Source organism: Osmia lignaria, chromosome 11 (genome assembly GCF_051020975.1).
Source record: "Osmia lignaria lignaria isolate PbOS001 chromosome 11, iyOsmLign1, whole genome shotgun sequence".
In the NCBI taxonomy this organism is placed as follows: Eukaryota; Metazoa; Arthropoda; class Insecta; order Hymenoptera; family Megachilidae; genus Osmia; species Osmia lignaria.
Genome location: NC_135042.1, coordinates 9247190 through 9265644, shown reverse-complemented (window position 1 = coordinate 9265644; position 18455 = coordinate 9247190). Strand labels below are relative to the sequence as shown.

Below are 18455 nucleotides of genomic sequence, written 5' to 3'. Positions count from 1 at the left end.
AATTGTTCTTCATAAAGAAGAAAATAAATAATATTAAAAATTTAAAGAGTAATCAAATATAAAAAAATGGCATACTAAAGGGTTCATTTCAACATAGTTTTATTATTTGTTAATATACAAGTCATACAAATTTCTCATCATCATGTATAAACATAAAAATAAAAAGTTTATAAAGAAGTTTCAAATTTCATTGAGATATCTCACAATGAAACGCATGCGTATTACAGCTACAATGCACATGCAGTCATGCAGTTGCAGTGCATGTCAAATTTTAAAGGTTAAGACTGACAGCATAAATAAAGCAAATATTATATCTATGCAACATAAAATCATAACTGAGTACTTTCAATTATAAACCATTAAAAGTGGTATTAATCTTTTCTCTTTTGGTTCAATGTTTCAGTACAAAAAAGGGAGATATGTATTTTTGAAACATATTTTTGTATTTGAATTTGATGCATGATCCACTGCCAGCTTAAGGTTAATATCTGTTTTATAAATATTGCATACATAGCTAACTGTATCAGTATGTTAAATGATAGCATATTACAATTTATATTGGTTCTATGCCAAAATGAAAGAAAAATAAAATATATTTATTAAAGTACCTATTGATTTTGTTTACCCTATTTCATGTTCCTTTTAAAATATATTAAAAACAAATTTTTATATACTGAATTTCATAATATGTTAAAACTTTCTGATAAATGTTTTAATAACTCTATCATTTTCAGATAATCTTATACTTTTTTAAGTACTACATAGTCTGATTTCATCTATTTTTATTAGTACAATTATCATTCTTGTAACTAGTAACTATATAGAGTACTTATTGAACAAAACTTTTTTTGCTAACATAAATTTATTAAACACATAAGAGTATGTGGAATGCATTGAATTATCAATCACAATGTTCAAACTGGAATCATATATAACACCAGTGATTCTTAGTTATGTTGAAAAATATGTGAAGAATTTTAAACCAGAACAATCTCAGGTAATTTTTGGTCAAAAATATATGGTATTAATTTATCATTGTTTTAAAAGTACATAATTTTATTCTGTATTTAAGGTTTCTTTATGGGGTGGTGATGCATCATTTCAAAATCTTGATTTGCGGCTAGAAGTTTTGGAAGAACAACTTAATCTTCCTTTTGTTTTTGTGAGTGGTCACATACATGAACTACTTATTCATGTTCCTTGGGTAAAAATTACTTCAGAACCAATTGTCATTACAATTAACACAATAGGTAAATACTATAGAATATATGATGTATATGATAACATTGACTATATACATATACACATTTATTTTCATTTTCAGAATGCATTTTAAAATTAAAAGATGATACTAAAGTGGAAACTAATCCTTCTGCAATGCAGAAAAGACCAGAATTACCACAGTTAGTAAATGTTTTTTATTATTATGCATTGTATTATAATACCATACAGATATTCTGATGCACTATTATTTAATTTGTAGGGAAGAAACACCACCTGGGTATATAAAAAGTATAGTAACAAAGGTTGTAAATAACATAACAATCAATTGTAATAATTTAATTCTAAAATATGTGGAAGAAGATATTGTTCTTAGTGTCAATGTCAGATTTTTAAGTATGCAAACTGTTAATAATAAATGGGAACCAACATTTACTGGTATGTATTTTGTACTATTTGAAAGTAATCATTGATAAATTCTAAACAATGTATATTTGTAGATGTCAATGGATATGAAGTTATGCTTAGGAAAGTTGTTACTATTCAAGACCTAACATTATGTTTAGATAAAATGGATGCTTCTGGAAAAATAGAAATATATCAGGTATTGTTTTTCTTTTATATTTGATGTAACAAGATATATACATTTGTTATTTCATAATTTAGGATCCTGTTCTGTATCGATGTTCCGTCGTAATACGCTTGATTGTAAATTATCACAGTAATACTGCAAAAAAAGCTTCTATTACGCGTTTAGACCTGCATTGTCAAAAGATGGAATTTAGTATAACAGAACAACAAGTACCAATGTTGCTTAGATTAGCTGCATTGATAATGGCCTTGCAGACAAAACAATTTCCATCTAATAAAGAAAAATCTTTAATTTCTATGGAGGAAAGGGAGGATAGCACACAAGGTTCTACCATATTTTTTATAAAATTTATGAATATAATTCTTTTATGTTATAAACATATTTGTATCTAATAATTCTATAGACGATATAGATCACGTAAGCGGAGTTGCTACAGAAACCTCAGGCTGGGGTGGATGGGCTTGGAACGTGGTATCATCTTTATTACCTATTGATTGGGATAATGATTGGTCTACAGAACAGCAAATGGCTTATTCAGGTCATACTATTCATTTAGGCATCTATGTGCAAGATACCACTTTAACTTTTAAGGTATGTGTTTAAAAGTCAGATGAAGAATTGAAGACATATTAAAAACATTTTTTTTTATACAGACAGTTGAAAATGTTAAGGAGCAATTATTTTATAAATCTCGTAAACTTCGATACAAATCATTTTTAACATTGCGATTGAATGGAGTAGTGGTAGATACTTTACTCCAGGGTATTGCAATGACTAGTTTCCAAGTTGGAATGGGATGTATACGTATATATCCGAGAGGAACTTGTAGCTGCGGACATCTTGAAGTAGTAGATGGGGCTCAGGTAATGATCTATACTGTATTTTTATTAATATTTTCTTCAGTTATCAAAACTAATGAATAACTTTGTCTAGCCACCCTTATATTTCATAGCTGGCAAGTTAAATACTGATTATTTGAAAGATTCTTTATTTGACAATGATTCAGTGGAGAACAAAGGAAAAAAGAGAGAATACAAACAAGGAATATATTACTATTTATGTGCAGTTTCAGGTAGTAGAACTTTGATTTTATTTTTTAATAGCTGAAATTTATAAAAAAAAAAAAATACATGGAACATTTTCAGAAGAGCGATTAATAGAACGATGCCCTGCATTTGCTATGGATTATGTTCATTGTCTGGAATTACCAGATGATATCACACCTGAGAAATTGGCAGAATTCGGGTCTAATTTTGAATATAGGTGAGTGAACTAAATCAAGGTGTCCGTAAAATTCTAGCAATATAGACAAATCTAAAGTTTCGCTAACTTTCAGCAATTTTCACGAACGCAGAGTAATGAGGTACATCATAGGCGATTTAACTGTTAGGCTGTGTTCAGGTATTTTTCATCGTATTGAAACGATAAAGCAAGCTGCCGCGAACTACGATTACAATCCATATATCGTTACAAAACCAGGTATAATTGTAATTAACTTATATAAACGTAAAGTGTTAAAAATTATTATGTATAAATTATTATCAGATCCGCTTGCGGATGAACTTCCTCCTGTTACATTGGAAGAATATGAAGCATTACGAGAAAATGTGTCTATGGCCGAGACAAAATTAATAGTAATAAAAGCATCTCTTCAATTGCAATTAGCCGATCATTCTGTTACTGGATTACCACGCCACCGAAAGATCGTTGAAAGTAGAGTATGTAATATATGTACTGTCATATATGTATACAGTTACACTTATGTTAATTGCTTATTAACGCTATTATTACTATTATTATTTACTTCGTTCATATTATTTTTTGCTAGACGGCACCTCTAACACCTGCTCTTACAGACGATCCTTTTCTAAGTATTGAATGTGATGAAGCAATTATATCAGTACTTCAACCTTTATATCCGTTTCGACTTGCAGCTTGTGCATCGAAACAAACTGAACTTTCAACAGAAATGTTTAGTCAGTGCCATAAGATTGTTTCAGTGCAGGTAGTATAACATATGTATTTGTTGTACATTTAAGTGTGTTTGCAATAACTTTATATTTCATTAGGTGAACGGAGCAAAGAGTCAACTTTACTTAACAAAAAGTTGCCATACATCTATAGTAATGCCTTATTCAGTTGAATGCAAAATAAAGAAATTATTGTATCCACAATATTGGAGGGATATTGATTTAATACATGAAACATACACAGTACATATGGACAGTATTACGATTACCGGGACAAAAGCAAAATTAATGATTGCTGTATCTATATTGACTTCAATTTTCGATCCCAATGATACAACAAATCCTTTAGTGTGTTCTTCTTTATTTAGCGATGCTTGTCAAGAAACGGGTATGTATTATGTTACTGAAATTGTTACTGAACACTTAACTGTAATATGTGGGTAATATATATTTCAGATCCTGTATACCTGGAATTATTATTTGAAAATGTGAACTGTAAAAAGTTGTCATCTTTAGTTACAGTTTCATATGAAATAAGTATGAGTTCAGTCAAAATGTTTGCTCTTAATGAGTCACAACAGGCCTTTGTATTTTCAGGCCCAGAAAGTAACATTGATGGGTTAGTACATTAATAATTATATATTAAGTAGAAGTTATGTTAATAATAACTTGTTGGTTTCAGAGATGTAGAAAATAAATCCCTCCTAACAGCTGTAATACAGTTCCCAAAAGATATTGAAAAACAAACGCATCCACCTCTGATTTCGCTTCAAATGGCAGATATCAGAGCTTCACTCGATCCGCTACTTTTTAAGTGGTTGGAATATCGTGTTACTTATTATAATGTAGGTACCTTATGTACGATGCGACCTGAAATGCAGCAACATCTCGAAGGTGCATCTTCCGATACTGGTACCAAGAAGAAGACATTTCCTAGTTTACATGAAAGCGTACATAGTTCTTCAGATAAAGAAAAACGAAAATCAATTATAACAACAGAAAAGTCAAAAACTGTGCAAAACGATGAAACTCAAAAGAAATATGATTCTAAAACCACAGGTGAAAGACAGGTATTTTATGACCATTTAATTATGTATGGTATAAAATTTCAAGTTATTGTTAAAGATGTTGAATATTTTTCTTGATAGTAATTTTTGTACATCTTAATTATTAATTATGAAGATGTAATCTATGTTAGAACTTACAGAATTTGGGAATATTGGCCAGATTGTCAGAATGGTATCCATGGTGGGGTGGACTTGTGTTAAGTGGATGTGTTGGACATATTGTTATTTACATACCATCAATGACAATGAGTGGTATAGGGGCATATGGTATGTAAATGTATTACTTAAAATTACGTGTTTAATTCATCATTATTAAAATTATGTTAAATTAAAATATGTAGGTATAGAAGAAGCCAAAGATGGAGCTCTGAAAAACAATAAAAATTTACAAATACTAATAATAAAATTACCCGCCTTAGTTATTCATTCATCTAATGTAAATTTCGAATTGCTGACACCTTATCTTCAAGAATTACCAGTTGTACTACCAAAATCAATGTGGACAAATAGTAAGTAACAAAAAGTTTATTATGGTACATTATTCTCAATGTAATTTGTTTCAGAGTCGCAAAGTTTTCCATGGACGTTGAGCCTTGTCGATTTCCATTGCTACATGTTACAAGAGCATACACAAAAAAATTTTATTAAAAAAATGTCATTAAATGCTACAGTTGCTCTTACAACTAAAGTCACAACCTTTAAATCAGAAAGTACATTGTCCGCTTTAGGTGTTTGCGTTCACATCGATAATTCTCCTATTATCGTTTCAATTTCTGAGGAACAGGTATTGCAACACATCTAATACATAGGGTATGAACGTGTAACATATATTTTTATTTCAGGTAGTTTTCGTGAATAAAATAATCTCAAGTATTGCAAGCATAGTACGAGTTACAACCAGCGCAAATAAAAGTGTGATAACTAGTACTCAAATGAATACTGAAGCACAAGTTGTTCTTCCAATCATACCACAAACTCCATCTACACCAACACAGTTACTGTATCCAGAAGATACAACTACAAACTCAACTGTTTCAACTTCAAAAGATGATACTACACAAGGTACATTACTAAAAAATGTACACTTCTGGACACATGTACATTATTATACTTTTAGATACGGATGAATTAGTTTTGACAGCATGGATTCAATGGACTATAACAAAAATCGCCATAAAATTATATGTTACGGAAAAAGAAAGTTTATCTTCATTAAAATTAGTACTTGAATTGGAAGATATTATTACTTCTTTAGACTTACAGCCTGTATATTTTAAATTAAAAAGCAAAATTACGACAGTCACTATATTTCATTATACAAGGTGAGTAATTATAATTTATCATTTTTTAACTTTAAAGCGATAAGTATTGGAGAATATTCTTTTATAGAGCACCAAATTCTGTGACTTGGGATATCGGGGAATACGTTGGTGCAGTGCTTTGTGGAAGAGAAGATAGTTTAGAAAAAGGTGATGATTCCGGATTTATAAGTTTTACCTTGACTAGAGCAAAATCAGGAAACGTTCATACACGATGGGGTACTTACAAAAAACACAAAACTCAAAAGGTATTTGATGTTAGAAGTAAAATAAATAACATTCTTGTATTATTTTACCTTTTCACCCTTTAATTTTTAGAAAGATGTAATGACTGAAAGTGTCTTATCTACTAATAGTTATATTTCTGAAGTGGTTATAAAAGTACAAATGATGGATCTAATTTTACCGCTCACGATAGTTAGCAAATATATGCAATTAATAAAACCTTTCACGTGTTTCTATCAATCCGCTGAGAAAGGTACAATTGAAAATTCTGAACAAAATGTAGCACCACATTTGACTAGTATTACCAATCTTGATATTGAAACATTACCACTAATATACCTGGATTTCAAAGGACTTAGATTAATGTTACCAGTATCAAACACGGTGAAGTTTAAACCCCAACACGATTTATTAATGTTTCAGGTAGTAACATGTCCTTTTATATAATTTTAATTAAAGAGAATTTCTTTTACAAGTTGCAAATTATATGTTAACAATCTTATTCATTTTGTAGCTAGATGCAGTTCGCATTACTCCGCATGCTGAAAATCCGATTTGTAGAACACCTTTAAGATTAGACATATATCAACTTGCAGCTCAAGCAAATATCTTGAGCATACCCGGTTCTGCTGTAGAAGATCGACAATATCAAATCAATATAAAAGGAATATGTGCTCATACAACTACTTGGAAAAATTATCAAATGAGTATAAATAAGGTTTGTTAAAAAAAATACATTAAAATTATGAATTTGTTAGGAATATATTGCATTGAAATGTTTATCCACAGAAAATATCTCAGTCATATCTTTATACCATGAATGAAAATCCTGCATTAGAATGGAATAAACTCGGACATGGTAGTAGTTTAGAACGACAATTTTCCACGCTTCCACTATTATCAAAGTATGCAATTATTGAATAATAAGAATTGATTATTAACAATATTATTAACGTAAATCTATACTGCAGGTTTGATTTGTGCTTGATCATTGCCCCGCCTGTACTGTTCAAACCGGACATAACAGTATGCGGAAGTGCCATTGAAGTAAATTGTATTACGGATATAGAGGTGACATTAAATTTAGACCAAATTCACTTAATAACTGTTCTAAATAATGAATTGAAAAATGTATTACTGGGACGTTTTGAACAAAATGAGAATGTAGCTACGTGTGGTAATACATCTCAGAAACTGTTTGCGAGTATGGGGGGTATAAAACAAATAACTTGGACGAAACAAAGTTCTAACGATACAGACGTTGATTTTACTAAAGACAGTGGTATAGATTTCGAAACGTCTAGTGTGAATTCAACTATTGTTGTAAGTTTTCACATATGGGTTTGAATTTTTGAAAGACCTGAAAGATCATTTATTCTATTTAAATAATTTCATTCTCCTAGGGTAAACCATCATCTTCAGATACTTCAGTTCTTTTACCATTTGAGTTTTTAGTAAACTGTGGAAAAATAACATTCATACTTTATGATATTCAAGAAACAGTCACAGAATATCAAGTCGTAAGTAACTTTTAACAATTAAATATAAATATAGTAACATTAAATTTATAAGAAATTTATATAGGATATAAATGAAGTTGAAGAAGAGGAGGGTGAGACTCAGAAGCAACCACTACTGTATGTAATGGTTAATCAACCAAATATTTACTTCTCTCAACACCACCCATTACAAAAGATACAAGTATGTTAATTTACGAATAAAAATAAGATGTTTCTTAGGGGTATTTAGTATGAGAATTTATGTGATATTAGGTATCGTGTTTTGATATAACCGTCGCACTTGGAGAAAAGGAACGCAGAGAATTAATTTCAATACCAACAGAAAAAGATTTCAAAGTCTTCATGATCGAAACGAAAAACGGTGATTTGCATCCAGACACAGGCATCCCTCCATCATTTATAACAGTAAAATATGAAAAAACATTAGGAAAAAATCCGCAATTCTCTGTAGACATGGGTAGACCTACGAAAATTCATTTCTCTTTATCAAGACTAAGTCAGATGTATATTATTAAAAATAAGGTAATACTATATAAGATGTCTTAAAAAGATTCTTCAATTGAAGAGCTATAGATTCTTCTATTCGTGCTTAAATATATATTTATTAATTACCAGATATTAACATGCTTCGTGGATCAACATGATTCAACGTCTGTTGAACAACTTGATGATACGAAGGTACATTCAGTAACGAAATCGAAAAAATTGTACTGGCCTGATTTAAATATATCTACAAAGCAACTTGTGCTTTCTCTGAAGACTGATTCTGGTGCTGAAATAATAACTAGTTTATCTTCGTTGTCTGGCAATATTTCATCTCTTCTTAGGCCTGATAGAATATATTCTAACACATCTGTAGATTCTTTCATCATATCAGTAATTCTTAATGAAAATATAAAAGTTCTTTTAAATCCATGGTGCTGCAATATTACCATTTGTTTGCTTTGGGAGACTTGGCAAAATATCGATTCTATTCCTCAAGTACAGATACAAGCAGATAGCGATAGTCTTTATCTAGATTTTGGTCCAGAACAAATAAAAATTATAAAAAATGTTATGGAAGACTGTCAATTATTATTAAGCGAGTTAACAACGTCTTCATCGAAATGCAAAGATAATGAAAAACAAATTGTACTTTCAACTGAGCAACATTATCAGGACGATCTTAAAGCCGGCGCATTTCAATTTGTTAATGGTAATGCAGACGAACTTCCTTTTCCTTATCAAGTAAGTTTACCAATATTTGCTTCTTTAATGAAGGAAGATTAATCTTTCAATATACTGTTTTATAACTTAGGTCATATTTTTTACTTATCCTCAACAATCAATGGCCTGGAGATATCCACAACCGAGGACATTAACAAGGATACACGTGTCACCAGTTCCGTTTGAAGTAAGCAAACTATTTTATTTATACATTCTATACATAAACGATATTTTATATTCAACACAATTTACTTTCTTAGACATTGGATTCAGATACTTTTAATGTGGAGAAAGTGCTTTGTACCCTTGAATACTGGAGCGATTGCCATATGTCTTATCAACGTTACGCTGACTTCTATTTATCAGAAACAGATTCTTACCGTCTAGAACTTCCTGAAAAAGCTCCAGCACGAGCAGTGGCTTGCATATGGCGTGTGGTTCTGCTTTCAAACAGTAATCGACCAAAAGCAATAATTTCAGCTCGTGTTCTTGCAGCATGTCTACGTATTGATTCGTATTTTAATTCTTCAATTATACCTAACATACAAGCTGCGCTTAATATCGGTGCTATTCATGTATGCATGTACAATCACATTAGCACTACTATGAGCGAGCTACAACCACCTTTAAATAATTACACGTTGAAAGGTACAATACCTGAAACTCAATGTTTCATGACCCTGGAGCATAAAGGGGCTATCCTTGTACTTAACCGATGGATAGACGGTTCTACGTTGATCGATATAGGTGGTACATTTGGGATACACATACTGGATTATAGTTACTTAACTATGCAAGAAATACTAGATCCTTTGGAAGCAAGATTACAACTTTCGCTATCAGATAAAACTGATATATCTTTAACGTGCAGCCCTTTTTCCTTAAAACTAAGCCCAACTGTAGCTCATACACTTGCAGTTTCAACCCATTTATGGTTTGCATCTCTGGAAGAAGAAAACAAAAATATGATTTTATTCACACGTTACGTAATAGCTAATAATAGCAATGTGCCTATCCTCTTTGGTCAGAGTGGTACAGGAGAAAATATATTATTGGAAAGTAGACAATGTAATTTCTATTCGTGGCGACATATCAGCAATAAAATGTTGCGGATAGCGATAAAAGAAAACAGTTGGTTATGGAGCAAACCATTTTCTGTGGGAACTGATGGGATTCAAGCAATAGAATTTAGCAATTCTACGATGAAAACGGCAGTATTTGTAAGCGTTGCATCGATTTCTGCCATGCAGAAGCTTGTCACATTCTGTGGACAGCTCGTAATTTCCAACCAGTTGATTGACAATTTTGAAATGAAATTAGTCAGGTACGAAGCTGACATTGGGTCAAAAGTAACCGTGTTGAAAGATGTGTATCCTATCTCTGGTAAAAGTCGACCACCCTCGGTTATACTTGATGGCAATAAGAAAATGGCAATACGTTTGCGGTTTACAAACGCACCGAATCTATCATGGACAGGGGACATTCCTCTACAACCTAACGTTAAATGGGGACAACCGTGGCTTGTTAAAGTTCCTTTGCAAGAACGTGGACAATTTTTGAGCATTTGGGTACGGATAGTGACGCAAACAATTCAGGAGAGAACAAAAGTACTAGCTGTGCTTAGTCCACTTTACATGATCCGATCGCATCTACCGGTACCAGTTAGAGTACAGATGGATACACCTTCGTTAAAGACATCTTTAAGCACGATGGTAAATGGTCGAGGTGAACGACAACAATTGTACTGTCCTGGAACATTTGAACATTTCCATCAGTTAACATTTCAATTGGAATCTGGAGTTTCAACTTCTAATCCATACGTGCCATTGTCGTACAGTTCTGTTGATCAAAGAAAGTTTTTCAGAAGGCCTGAAACCGAGGACATCGATGAAATTCTAAAGAATCTTGAAAATCAAACGGACGAAACAGAATGGCCTTTCCAGGAAGACGAGATGGAGGAATGGATATCTGCTGAACAACCGCAAACGCATGTGCAAGTGAAATACCAGGATGCTGGTTTGGTCTCCAGTACATTGCTACTAGAACTGCAACCATGGTGTTTCATATTAAATTCAATGGGATGTTATCTCTCTCTCGTATCCGAAGATATCGAACTCTGTCAGATTCCTCATTACGGTATCATAACACCACCAAAATTAGAAGGCACATTTCATTTATGCGTTGGCATTGGTGATACTTTTTATACATCCCAGGCTCTACAATTGGCTCGACCCGATTGGAGTCAAAGCTTTTACATGCCAAGAATAGGGGGACTCATACCTGTCGATGGAAATGTTAAAACATGCGTCGATTGTGGTTCAAGTGTCTCTATTATGAGCATCAATTCCAGCATGTACGAAGACATGCGTCTGGTACGCGTAACAAGTAGTCATGTTATTAACAACTTAACGCCTCAAGAATTATGCGTCGCCACATTAGCGGTTTACGATGATGCAACTGCACTTGAATTGCCAAACGATCTTACCCCTTTCAGCTTTAACATTTCACCAAGTGAAGATCAGAAACAAGGCATTCCGATCACACAGTGGTACACATTATACATGGAGGAGATCATAGAACCTCTCGCACTTTATATATCTCTAAGTTTAGGACACAAATGGTCATGTCCAGTTCGAGTAGATCAAGGTATGAGTCGCAAGTGCGTTGCTGTTCCAAATGGCTCTACTACTATGCCAGTAGTTATCACTATACAAGAGGATAAAGGTACAACTTACATAATGATATACGTGGATCACCATCCTCAGTTACTAATTGAAAACACGTGCGCTTTCAAAATTTTACTGGCTCAAGCTAATGAAACAGCAGGAGGAATAATACCAGACACTTCTCATTTTGCTTGGATCTGTGAGATTGAAAGTAACGCATCCTGTCATTATACCATTCCATCTGTTAGCAATAGACTACCTGATGCACCTGTTGCCAACACGTCAAATGTATTATTATTTTCTGCTGTAACGAGCGGCTATAACGAGCAAGCAAATAAGAGCAAAGAATTACGATGGTCAAGAGGTATAAATTTGTCCGCAATATCAAGTGCACCAATGGATCAATATGTGCGACTTCCATCGTATGGAGATGTAAAGTTGATCATGCAAAATCATTGTTACACTACGTTCATTAATATTCTTCCTATATCTCAAGTGGAGGTATCTGCACGAGATATTAGAAGTCGACTTTTACGTAAAGAGAACGATACGAAAGAAGTTGAAACGTTACATAGCTCATTTTCGTCTGAACAAGAAGACGACAAAACGATAAATGTACAGAGCTCCGGTAGTTCAACCTCTGTTACAACTTTCTTTTCTGCTCAAGATGATACTTTAGCCCCGGAAATGAAAACTTTGCAAATAAATTCACGTCTGATGAAAAATGTAGAAAATGTGAAGGGTAACGAAAACGATGATGCAAAAACCATTGAAGAGAGTAATTCCAACGAAGGCTCTGCCTCTATTTGTCTTCGTGGTGTTACTATTGTTATCATGCACGACATGAATGAAAATGCTCAAAGAATCGAAGTAGCCAGCTTGTCAATGACCGATGTCGTAGTCATTGTTGCTGCAAAATCTAGAATTATAAATTTACGTGCTTTCATTGGTGATCTGCAATTGGATAATCAACTGTTTGATCAAGGAGGATTTGATTTTCCGGTAGTACTAATTAGTCAAAGTCCGCTTGTAGTAAGAGAAACGAGATTTTATACAAGCACGTGTCTGATGAATAAAGTTGAACAAATCAGGGAAAACTCACTAATCGCGATTGATTATATTTTAGAAAATCAGGGACAGTTAAGAGGTATTTAACAATACGTTCACATTCTGAGTGAAGTTCTTGTTTTCCATTAATACTAATATCCCTTTAATCTTACTTTTAGTGTCCAAAGATCTTTTCATAAAGATTGCACCAATTAGTGCTTATATTGAAGATACATACATAACTCAGTTGTTAAATTATGCAACTTCAATGGTACCACCACGATTTCTAGTATCAGATGATATAAAAAAGACAAGGACGTTAGTGTCAACTATTGGAGTGTACATTCCTGACTATATAATGGTCGATGCAAAAATATTGAGTACTCCATTAAAACTGCAAAATTTAAAGATTGAACCTGTATCCATCTTATTGAGCGTCCACACGTCTGTTCGTTTATACGTAGCTTTAGACCATTCTCCTCTGTATTTTGGTACATTTGAGAAGAAGAATATTTTGACTACTCCTTATAGGCTTGGTAATGCACTTACCATGCATTATTTATCTGGTGCTATATTCGGAGCAGGTAATATATTTTATATTTGATGATTTTGGTGCTACAGATTATAAACTTCAACTATTTAAAATGTATTCCAGGTTGGGTAGTTGGATCTTTAGAAATACTAGGTTCACCAGGAAGTTTAGCACAAGCTCTTGGATCGGGACTTCGCGATTTTGTTTCTCTTCCATTCCAAGGTTTATTGCAAGGGCCATGGGGTTTCATTGTTGGTATAACACATGGCTCGGCCAGTTTAATGAGACACGTTACAGCAGGTACCGACATTTACATATGTGTGAAGTAGTAGTAAATGTGTATCTTTATTATCTCATAATTAAATTTTATCTAGGTACTCTAAATTCGGTGACTAAATTAGCATCAAGTGTAGCGCGAAATTTAGATCGCTTAACTTTGGACGAAGAACATTTGCAACGACAAGAAGAGTCTCGTAGAATGCGTCCTCAGGGCATGGCACAAGGATTCTATCAGGGTTTAACTGGGCTGGGAATGAGTCTTCTTGGTATACGAGAATATTTCATTTAAATTTATTATATAGTGTATTATACAAGATAATTACATACATTTTTATTGTATTCATTTAGCTGCAGTGGCAGGTTTAGCACACCATCCTTTGCAACAGGTTTTATCAGGAGAGATAACAACTAAAAGTCTTGTCACTGGTGTTGGACTTGGATTAGTTGGAGTAGTTACCAAACCTTTAAGCGGTGCTGCAGAGTTAGTTGCGCTGACAGGACAGGGATTACTACAAGGAGCTGGCTGGAATTCTTTACCTTCGGTAAATTATTTTACAAAGGGTATCCTATAATCATTAATGAAGTAAATTAATAACAAACATGTTACAGCCTCGTCAAAGACCAGTTGTTCAGTATACAACCGGCAATAATAACACATCTATTAAATATGCTTGGTGGTTATTACCATTGCTTGAAAACAATCATGGCAATATTTTACATGTCACCAATGCAGATTATGTGATTCAGCAAGGTAGCAATCGTGCTGTAACATTGGTTTTAACAAGACATGCGTTACTACTAGTTAACACAGCGGAAGACAACATAGAACGAATATATTTATTAAAAGATTTAATAAGTGCCGATCACCATTTGGAGTCAACAATATGTTTATACTGTTCTCCTGAGACAGTACAGACAAACAGGTCTTTATCACCGGCTCCATATGAGGTATGACATCGCAAAGGGGGTATTTTATTATTATATTGTTAATATATTACATTGTAAGATATATATACTGGCATTCTTTGAGGGGGTGGTAGCTGGAATTATTCTGAACAACTTTTTTATGTAACAAAACGCTTGTTAAGGCTTAGTTTTTGAATTATTAATGAAAAACACCGAGCAATCTGAGCGCACATAGCACGCAGGCTCATCCACAAGAGTCGAAGCCTTCGATACGGTGCCGATCACTTCAGCTGCCATCCCTCTCAAGGGATGCCTACCCGTAGCCAAACACCCGGTAAATATATGTATACTTAATGAAATTTCATTGTTAATAGATGGATCAAGAAATGCGAGCACGAGTAGCGGAGTACGTTCGAAGTAGCAGCACTGGCCTAGCTAGTGTTTCTACAAATAGTGATGGACAGTCTGATATTTTTGAAAATACCACTCCTCATTCTGATCGTACGCTTACATTTTACGTTTCTCCCGACTCGCGTAACTATTTATTATCATTATTTAATATTGCCAAAAGACAAAGTCAGGGTAGTGGATTTAGAGTGTTATAATATATAAATTAAACATGTTAGATTATATTCTTGTATCCAGAAGTAGAAGGAATAATTAATACTTTCGATAATGAAAAGTGATAAAATAGTATTGTGTTATTAATTGAAAAATAATTTGGAAAGTATATTACGCGCTAGTCGAAATTTTATCATATCTATATACACGTATTTCATACAACGTTTTCCACTTTTTGTTCTGATAAATGTTTAAATTAAATTGCTTTATCATGAGACTTTCTTAATTGCATTACTATGCACAGAATCATAATATGCACAATTTAAAACCTATTTTTATGCAAGACATACTTTTTAAAGTTTATAAGAACATTTTATATAATGCAAAATTTATCATGTTTTTTTATTTGTTACTGAACATATATTGTATGTACATATCGAAGGTAGCTTATCGAACATATAATAGAAATTCAAGCATTATACATATGTAACATTGAATTTTTATACGTCTATTCTGTGCATATTTTTCATATATTAAGTGTGAATAACATATACAAAAATTTGTAACATAATATACATCTGGAAAAAAAAGATCGTTGTATCTAAAAAATACAAGTTAGTATAAACTCATTGTTAATATTATTTATTCTTTGCTTAATATTTGATAAATATGAAATGGAATTTTTAAATATTTATTAAAAATTATCACTAAGTTTTAGTTACAATACTTTTAGTGTAAAATATTCACAATTGATAATAAAAGAACATGATATAAATAAATTATGTCACTATCGCGATTAATAGTAAATATTTGTATTATTCATAAATCCGTTGTATGTCACTATTATTATAAGACATGCCACAAGCTGTACAGTGATAATCTTGGATAGATAGTAAAGCTTTTCTACATAATACATGTTTACATGGAAGCTGGTAAAAAATTCCATTAGGACAACAGGAACAACTATTTGATTTAGAGCTTTCACCATGTATTTCAGAAATACTATCAAAACGTTTTAGATGTGGCACTACTTTTTTAACTTCAGCATCTATATTACTATCACTTTCAGCAGTACAATTATTTATCTTTTTGCTTTCTATTTCTTCACAAGATGATACATTAAAATTAACAGTCTTTAGTTTCTTTACTGATTTACTTGAAATGGAAGAGTTTCGTTTATTAGACATTACAATAACTGGTAGTTTATGACAAAATTTTTTACTTTCTTGTGTATTCATTATTCTACTATGCAATTTGGATTTATTGTCACTTAAACTGTTATTTAACACATTCTCTTTTAACAAATATTTAGGAATTTCCAATACTTTCTTATCAGTTGTATCTGAAGATGATGTACGACCTAAAACTCTTGGCAGCCTCTTTATTTCTTCTACATTACTATTTTCAAGTAAAAATTTATCTATTCTTGCTTTTAAAGCATTTGCAATAACAGGCTTGCGATCTTCACTAAATGGCATGCCAGTAAAAGGATCTGTTAATCTTCTTCCCCATATTGCTTCAGTTTCTTCATGTTTTTGTAATGTGGTTTGATCAATTATTTTTCCACTAGGTAATAAAATAGGCTGTGTCATGATTTCCCAAGTAATAGCATCTAAGAAACATTCAGGAACTTGTAAAGATGATTCTAATTTTTCTCTGAAACAATCAATAGCATATTTTTAAAACAATTAAATGGTTTAAACTATATTAATGTAAAAAGTAATGTTATATTTACTTATTATTAATAGTAGTAACAGACGGATCATTATTCTCTGGTATTTTTATTGATTCAGATATAGAAAACTGTTGTTTAGACCACAAAGTACAAATACTGGCCATTGTATCTTTTCCACACCGTGGTGATACTGTTCCCCATACTTCAATCTTACCTAATGCAGGTACTGAATTTTCTGTTTTACATATACATATCCTTAAATTACTTATATATGTTGTTAAGTACTGCATAGAAGGTTTCATATAGCGCTTTAAAAAATTTGGTGGAGCAGAAATTGTTTCATGATTAACATTCGGTGGATAAAACAGCAATCCAACATTTGAATGATCTAAATATCCAGTAGCTAATAAAGTATAAGGCACACTGGCATCATTACTTGTTTTGGAGTATAGTTGAAAACCTGATGATTTCTGTGAGCCAACATGTGGCCAAATTAAAATATGATTGATACGTATGTTACACAAAAATGTAATATCAATATTGACAGGAGGTTTGATACAAGCATAAGCTAAGAATCCTTTATCATTGTCACTTATGAGGTTGCTGATTTCATATCCTTCTGTACTAATAGTATTACAATGAATTTCTGGTCGTAAACGAGGATCACAGAAATTAAAAAGCATTCTGCTGCTTCAGCAAAGCATTTAATATTCTTCGAAGGACATTTATTTATAAAATTAATACACTATAAATTTACATATCATTTTTATCGAACTATACAATTTCAAACTATACAATTTACTATATGCATCGTCAGGTTTGGTTAGACTATAATTTCAGTTTAGGTTAGTGTTCCTCAGTATTAAAGCGCGTCAAACATATAGGTTGGGCGTAAAAAAGCACGTGGGCAAATAAAATTACAATTTTATTATAATTTTTGACTGAAAATAACCATTATTGTTATAAAAAATGGAGCAAGTGACGGTTAAAATGGAAATTGACGACAGTATGAAAGAAGGAGATGGTGATGTTATAGAACTTAGTTACGAAGAAAAATTGAAATACACAAATGCCATAGCCAAACCTATGGCTCCAAAGAAGTTAGCAAAAAAGATTTATAAATGTATAAAAAAAGGTAATTATTGCTAAAAGGAAATTTTCTAAGATTTTTTATTTCATATATATCAAGAATTTTCTATAAAATGTAATATTTATTATTTATAACATAACCATTTCAGCTTCAAAACAAAAAACATATCTTCGAAATGGATTAAAAGATGTTCAAAAACACCTTCGTAAGGGCGAACAAGGGTAAAACAAATATACATTTGTGGTTAAAAATAAAATTTTTAGTATTCAAGATTTTCATAATGATTATATATGTTTGTTAGGTTAGTAGTGTTTGCTGGAGACGTTTTTCCTATAGAAATTATGTGTCATTTACCAATTGTATGTGAAGATAAAAATATTCCATATTGTTATACACCTTCAAGGCAAGATATCGGTGCTGCAATGGGTGTAAAAAGAGGCAGTCTTATGGTTCTTATTAAAGAACATTCAGAATATAAGGATCTTTATGATGAAATTAAATCTGCAATGGTAACATTATCAACTCCATTATGATTTCATATTAATCATTTACATTTTTAATCATTTTGTAAATAGAATA

General features: G+C 32.1%; 3 protein-coding genes across 5 annotated transcripts; 2 read left to right on the top strand and 1 right to left on the bottom strand.

Moving 5' to 3' along the window:
- Positions 1–216: 216 nt before the first annotated feature.
- Vps13B (vacuolar protein sorting 13B) lies at positions 217–15465 on the top strand. Of its 3 annotated transcripts, none has more exons than XM_034323061.2 (39): positions 217–480; positions 735–997; positions 1073–1250; positions 1325–1403; positions 1484–1659; positions 1722–1825; positions 1888–2137; positions 2217–2404; positions 2467–2676; positions 2747–2885; positions 2962–3076; positions 3150–3292; positions 3359–3531; positions 3642–3818; positions 3883–4171; positions 4240–4402; positions 4466–4853; positions 4982–5117; positions 5192–5359; positions 5414–5634; positions 5693–5912; positions 5968–6172; positions 6240–6417; positions 6488–6817; positions 6909–7112; positions 7184–7299; positions 7366–7717; positions 7798–7914; positions 7979–8095; positions 8167–8436; positions 8530–9141; positions 9212–9307; positions 9381–12933; positions 13013–13417; positions 13489–13665; positions 13740–13910; positions 13993–14186; positions 14254–14592; positions 14925–15465. In XM_034323061.2, exons 2-39 carry the CDS (start codon positions 911–913, stop codon positions 15153–15155), a joined length of 11271 nt encoding a protein of 3756 aa, XP_034178952.2. In that variant the 5' UTR covers positions 217–480; positions 735–910; the 3' UTR covers positions 15156–15465. The 3 variants fall into 3 exon arrangements, with proteins under 3 accessions (XP_034178952.2, XP_034178953.2, XP_034178949.2); XM_034323062.2 differs by having other exon boundaries at positions 2959–3076; positions 4991–5117; XM_034323058.2 differs by having other exon boundaries at positions 2959–3076.
- Positions 15466–15696: 231 nt separating this feature from the next.
- LOC117603685 (RING finger protein 37) lies at positions 15697–17590 on the bottom strand. The gene is made up of 2 exons (XM_034323063.2): positions 16847–17590; positions 15697–16767 (listed from the first exon to the last, which is right to left on the bottom strand). The coding sequence occupies exons 1-2, from the start codon at positions 17467–17469 to the stop codon at positions 15927–15929; spliced, it is 1464 nt and encodes a 487-aa protein (XP_034178954.1). The 5' UTR covers positions 17470–17590; the 3' UTR covers positions 15697–15926.
- A 29-nt stretch (positions 17591–17619) lies between these two features.
- NHP2 (NHP2 ribonucleoprotein) lies at positions 17620–18431 on the top strand. The gene is made up of 3 exons (XM_034323064.2): positions 17620–17921; positions 18025–18097; positions 18178–18431. Exons 1-3 carry the CDS (start codon positions 17756–17758, stop codon positions 18407–18409), a joined length of 471 nt encoding a protein of 156 aa, XP_034178955.1. The 5' UTR covers positions 17620–17755; the 3' UTR covers positions 18410–18431.
- The last annotated feature ends 24 nt before the right edge of the window (positions 18432–18455 follow it).

Bases quoted from the DNA above. Each gene is read 5' to 3' on its own strand.
- LOC117603685 (XM_034323063.2), bottom strand. From the start codon at position 17,469: ATGCTTTTTAATTTCTGTGATCCTCGTTTACGACCAGAAATTCATTGT. The intron at 16,768-16,846 runs GTAAATATAACA...TGATTGTTTCAG, and splicing joins GTTACTACTATTAATAATAA to AGAAAAATTAGAATCATCTT.
- NHP2 (XM_034323064.2), top strand. From the start codon at position 17,756: ATGGAGCAAGTGACGGTTAAAATGGAAATTGACGACAGTATGAAAGAA. The intron at 17,922-18,024 runs GTAATTATTGCT...TAACCATTTCAG, and splicing joins TTATAAATGTATAAAAAAAG to CTTCAAAACAAAAAACATAT. The intron at 18,098-18,177 runs GTAAAACAAATA...TATGTTTGTTAG, and splicing joins CTTCGTAAGGGCGAACAAGG to GTTAGTAGTGTTTGCTGGAG.
- Vps13B (XM_034323058.2), top strand. From the start codon at position 911: ATGTTCAAACTGGAATCATATATAACACCAGTGATTCTTAGTTATGTT. The intron at 1,404-1,483 runs GTTAGTAAATGT...TTTAATTTGTAG, and splicing joins AAAAGACCAGAATTACCACA to GGAAGAAACACCACCTGGGT. The intron at 7,113-7,183 runs GTTTGTTAAAAA...GTTTATCCACAG, and splicing joins ATCAAATGAGTATAAATAAG to AAAATATCTCAGTCATATCT.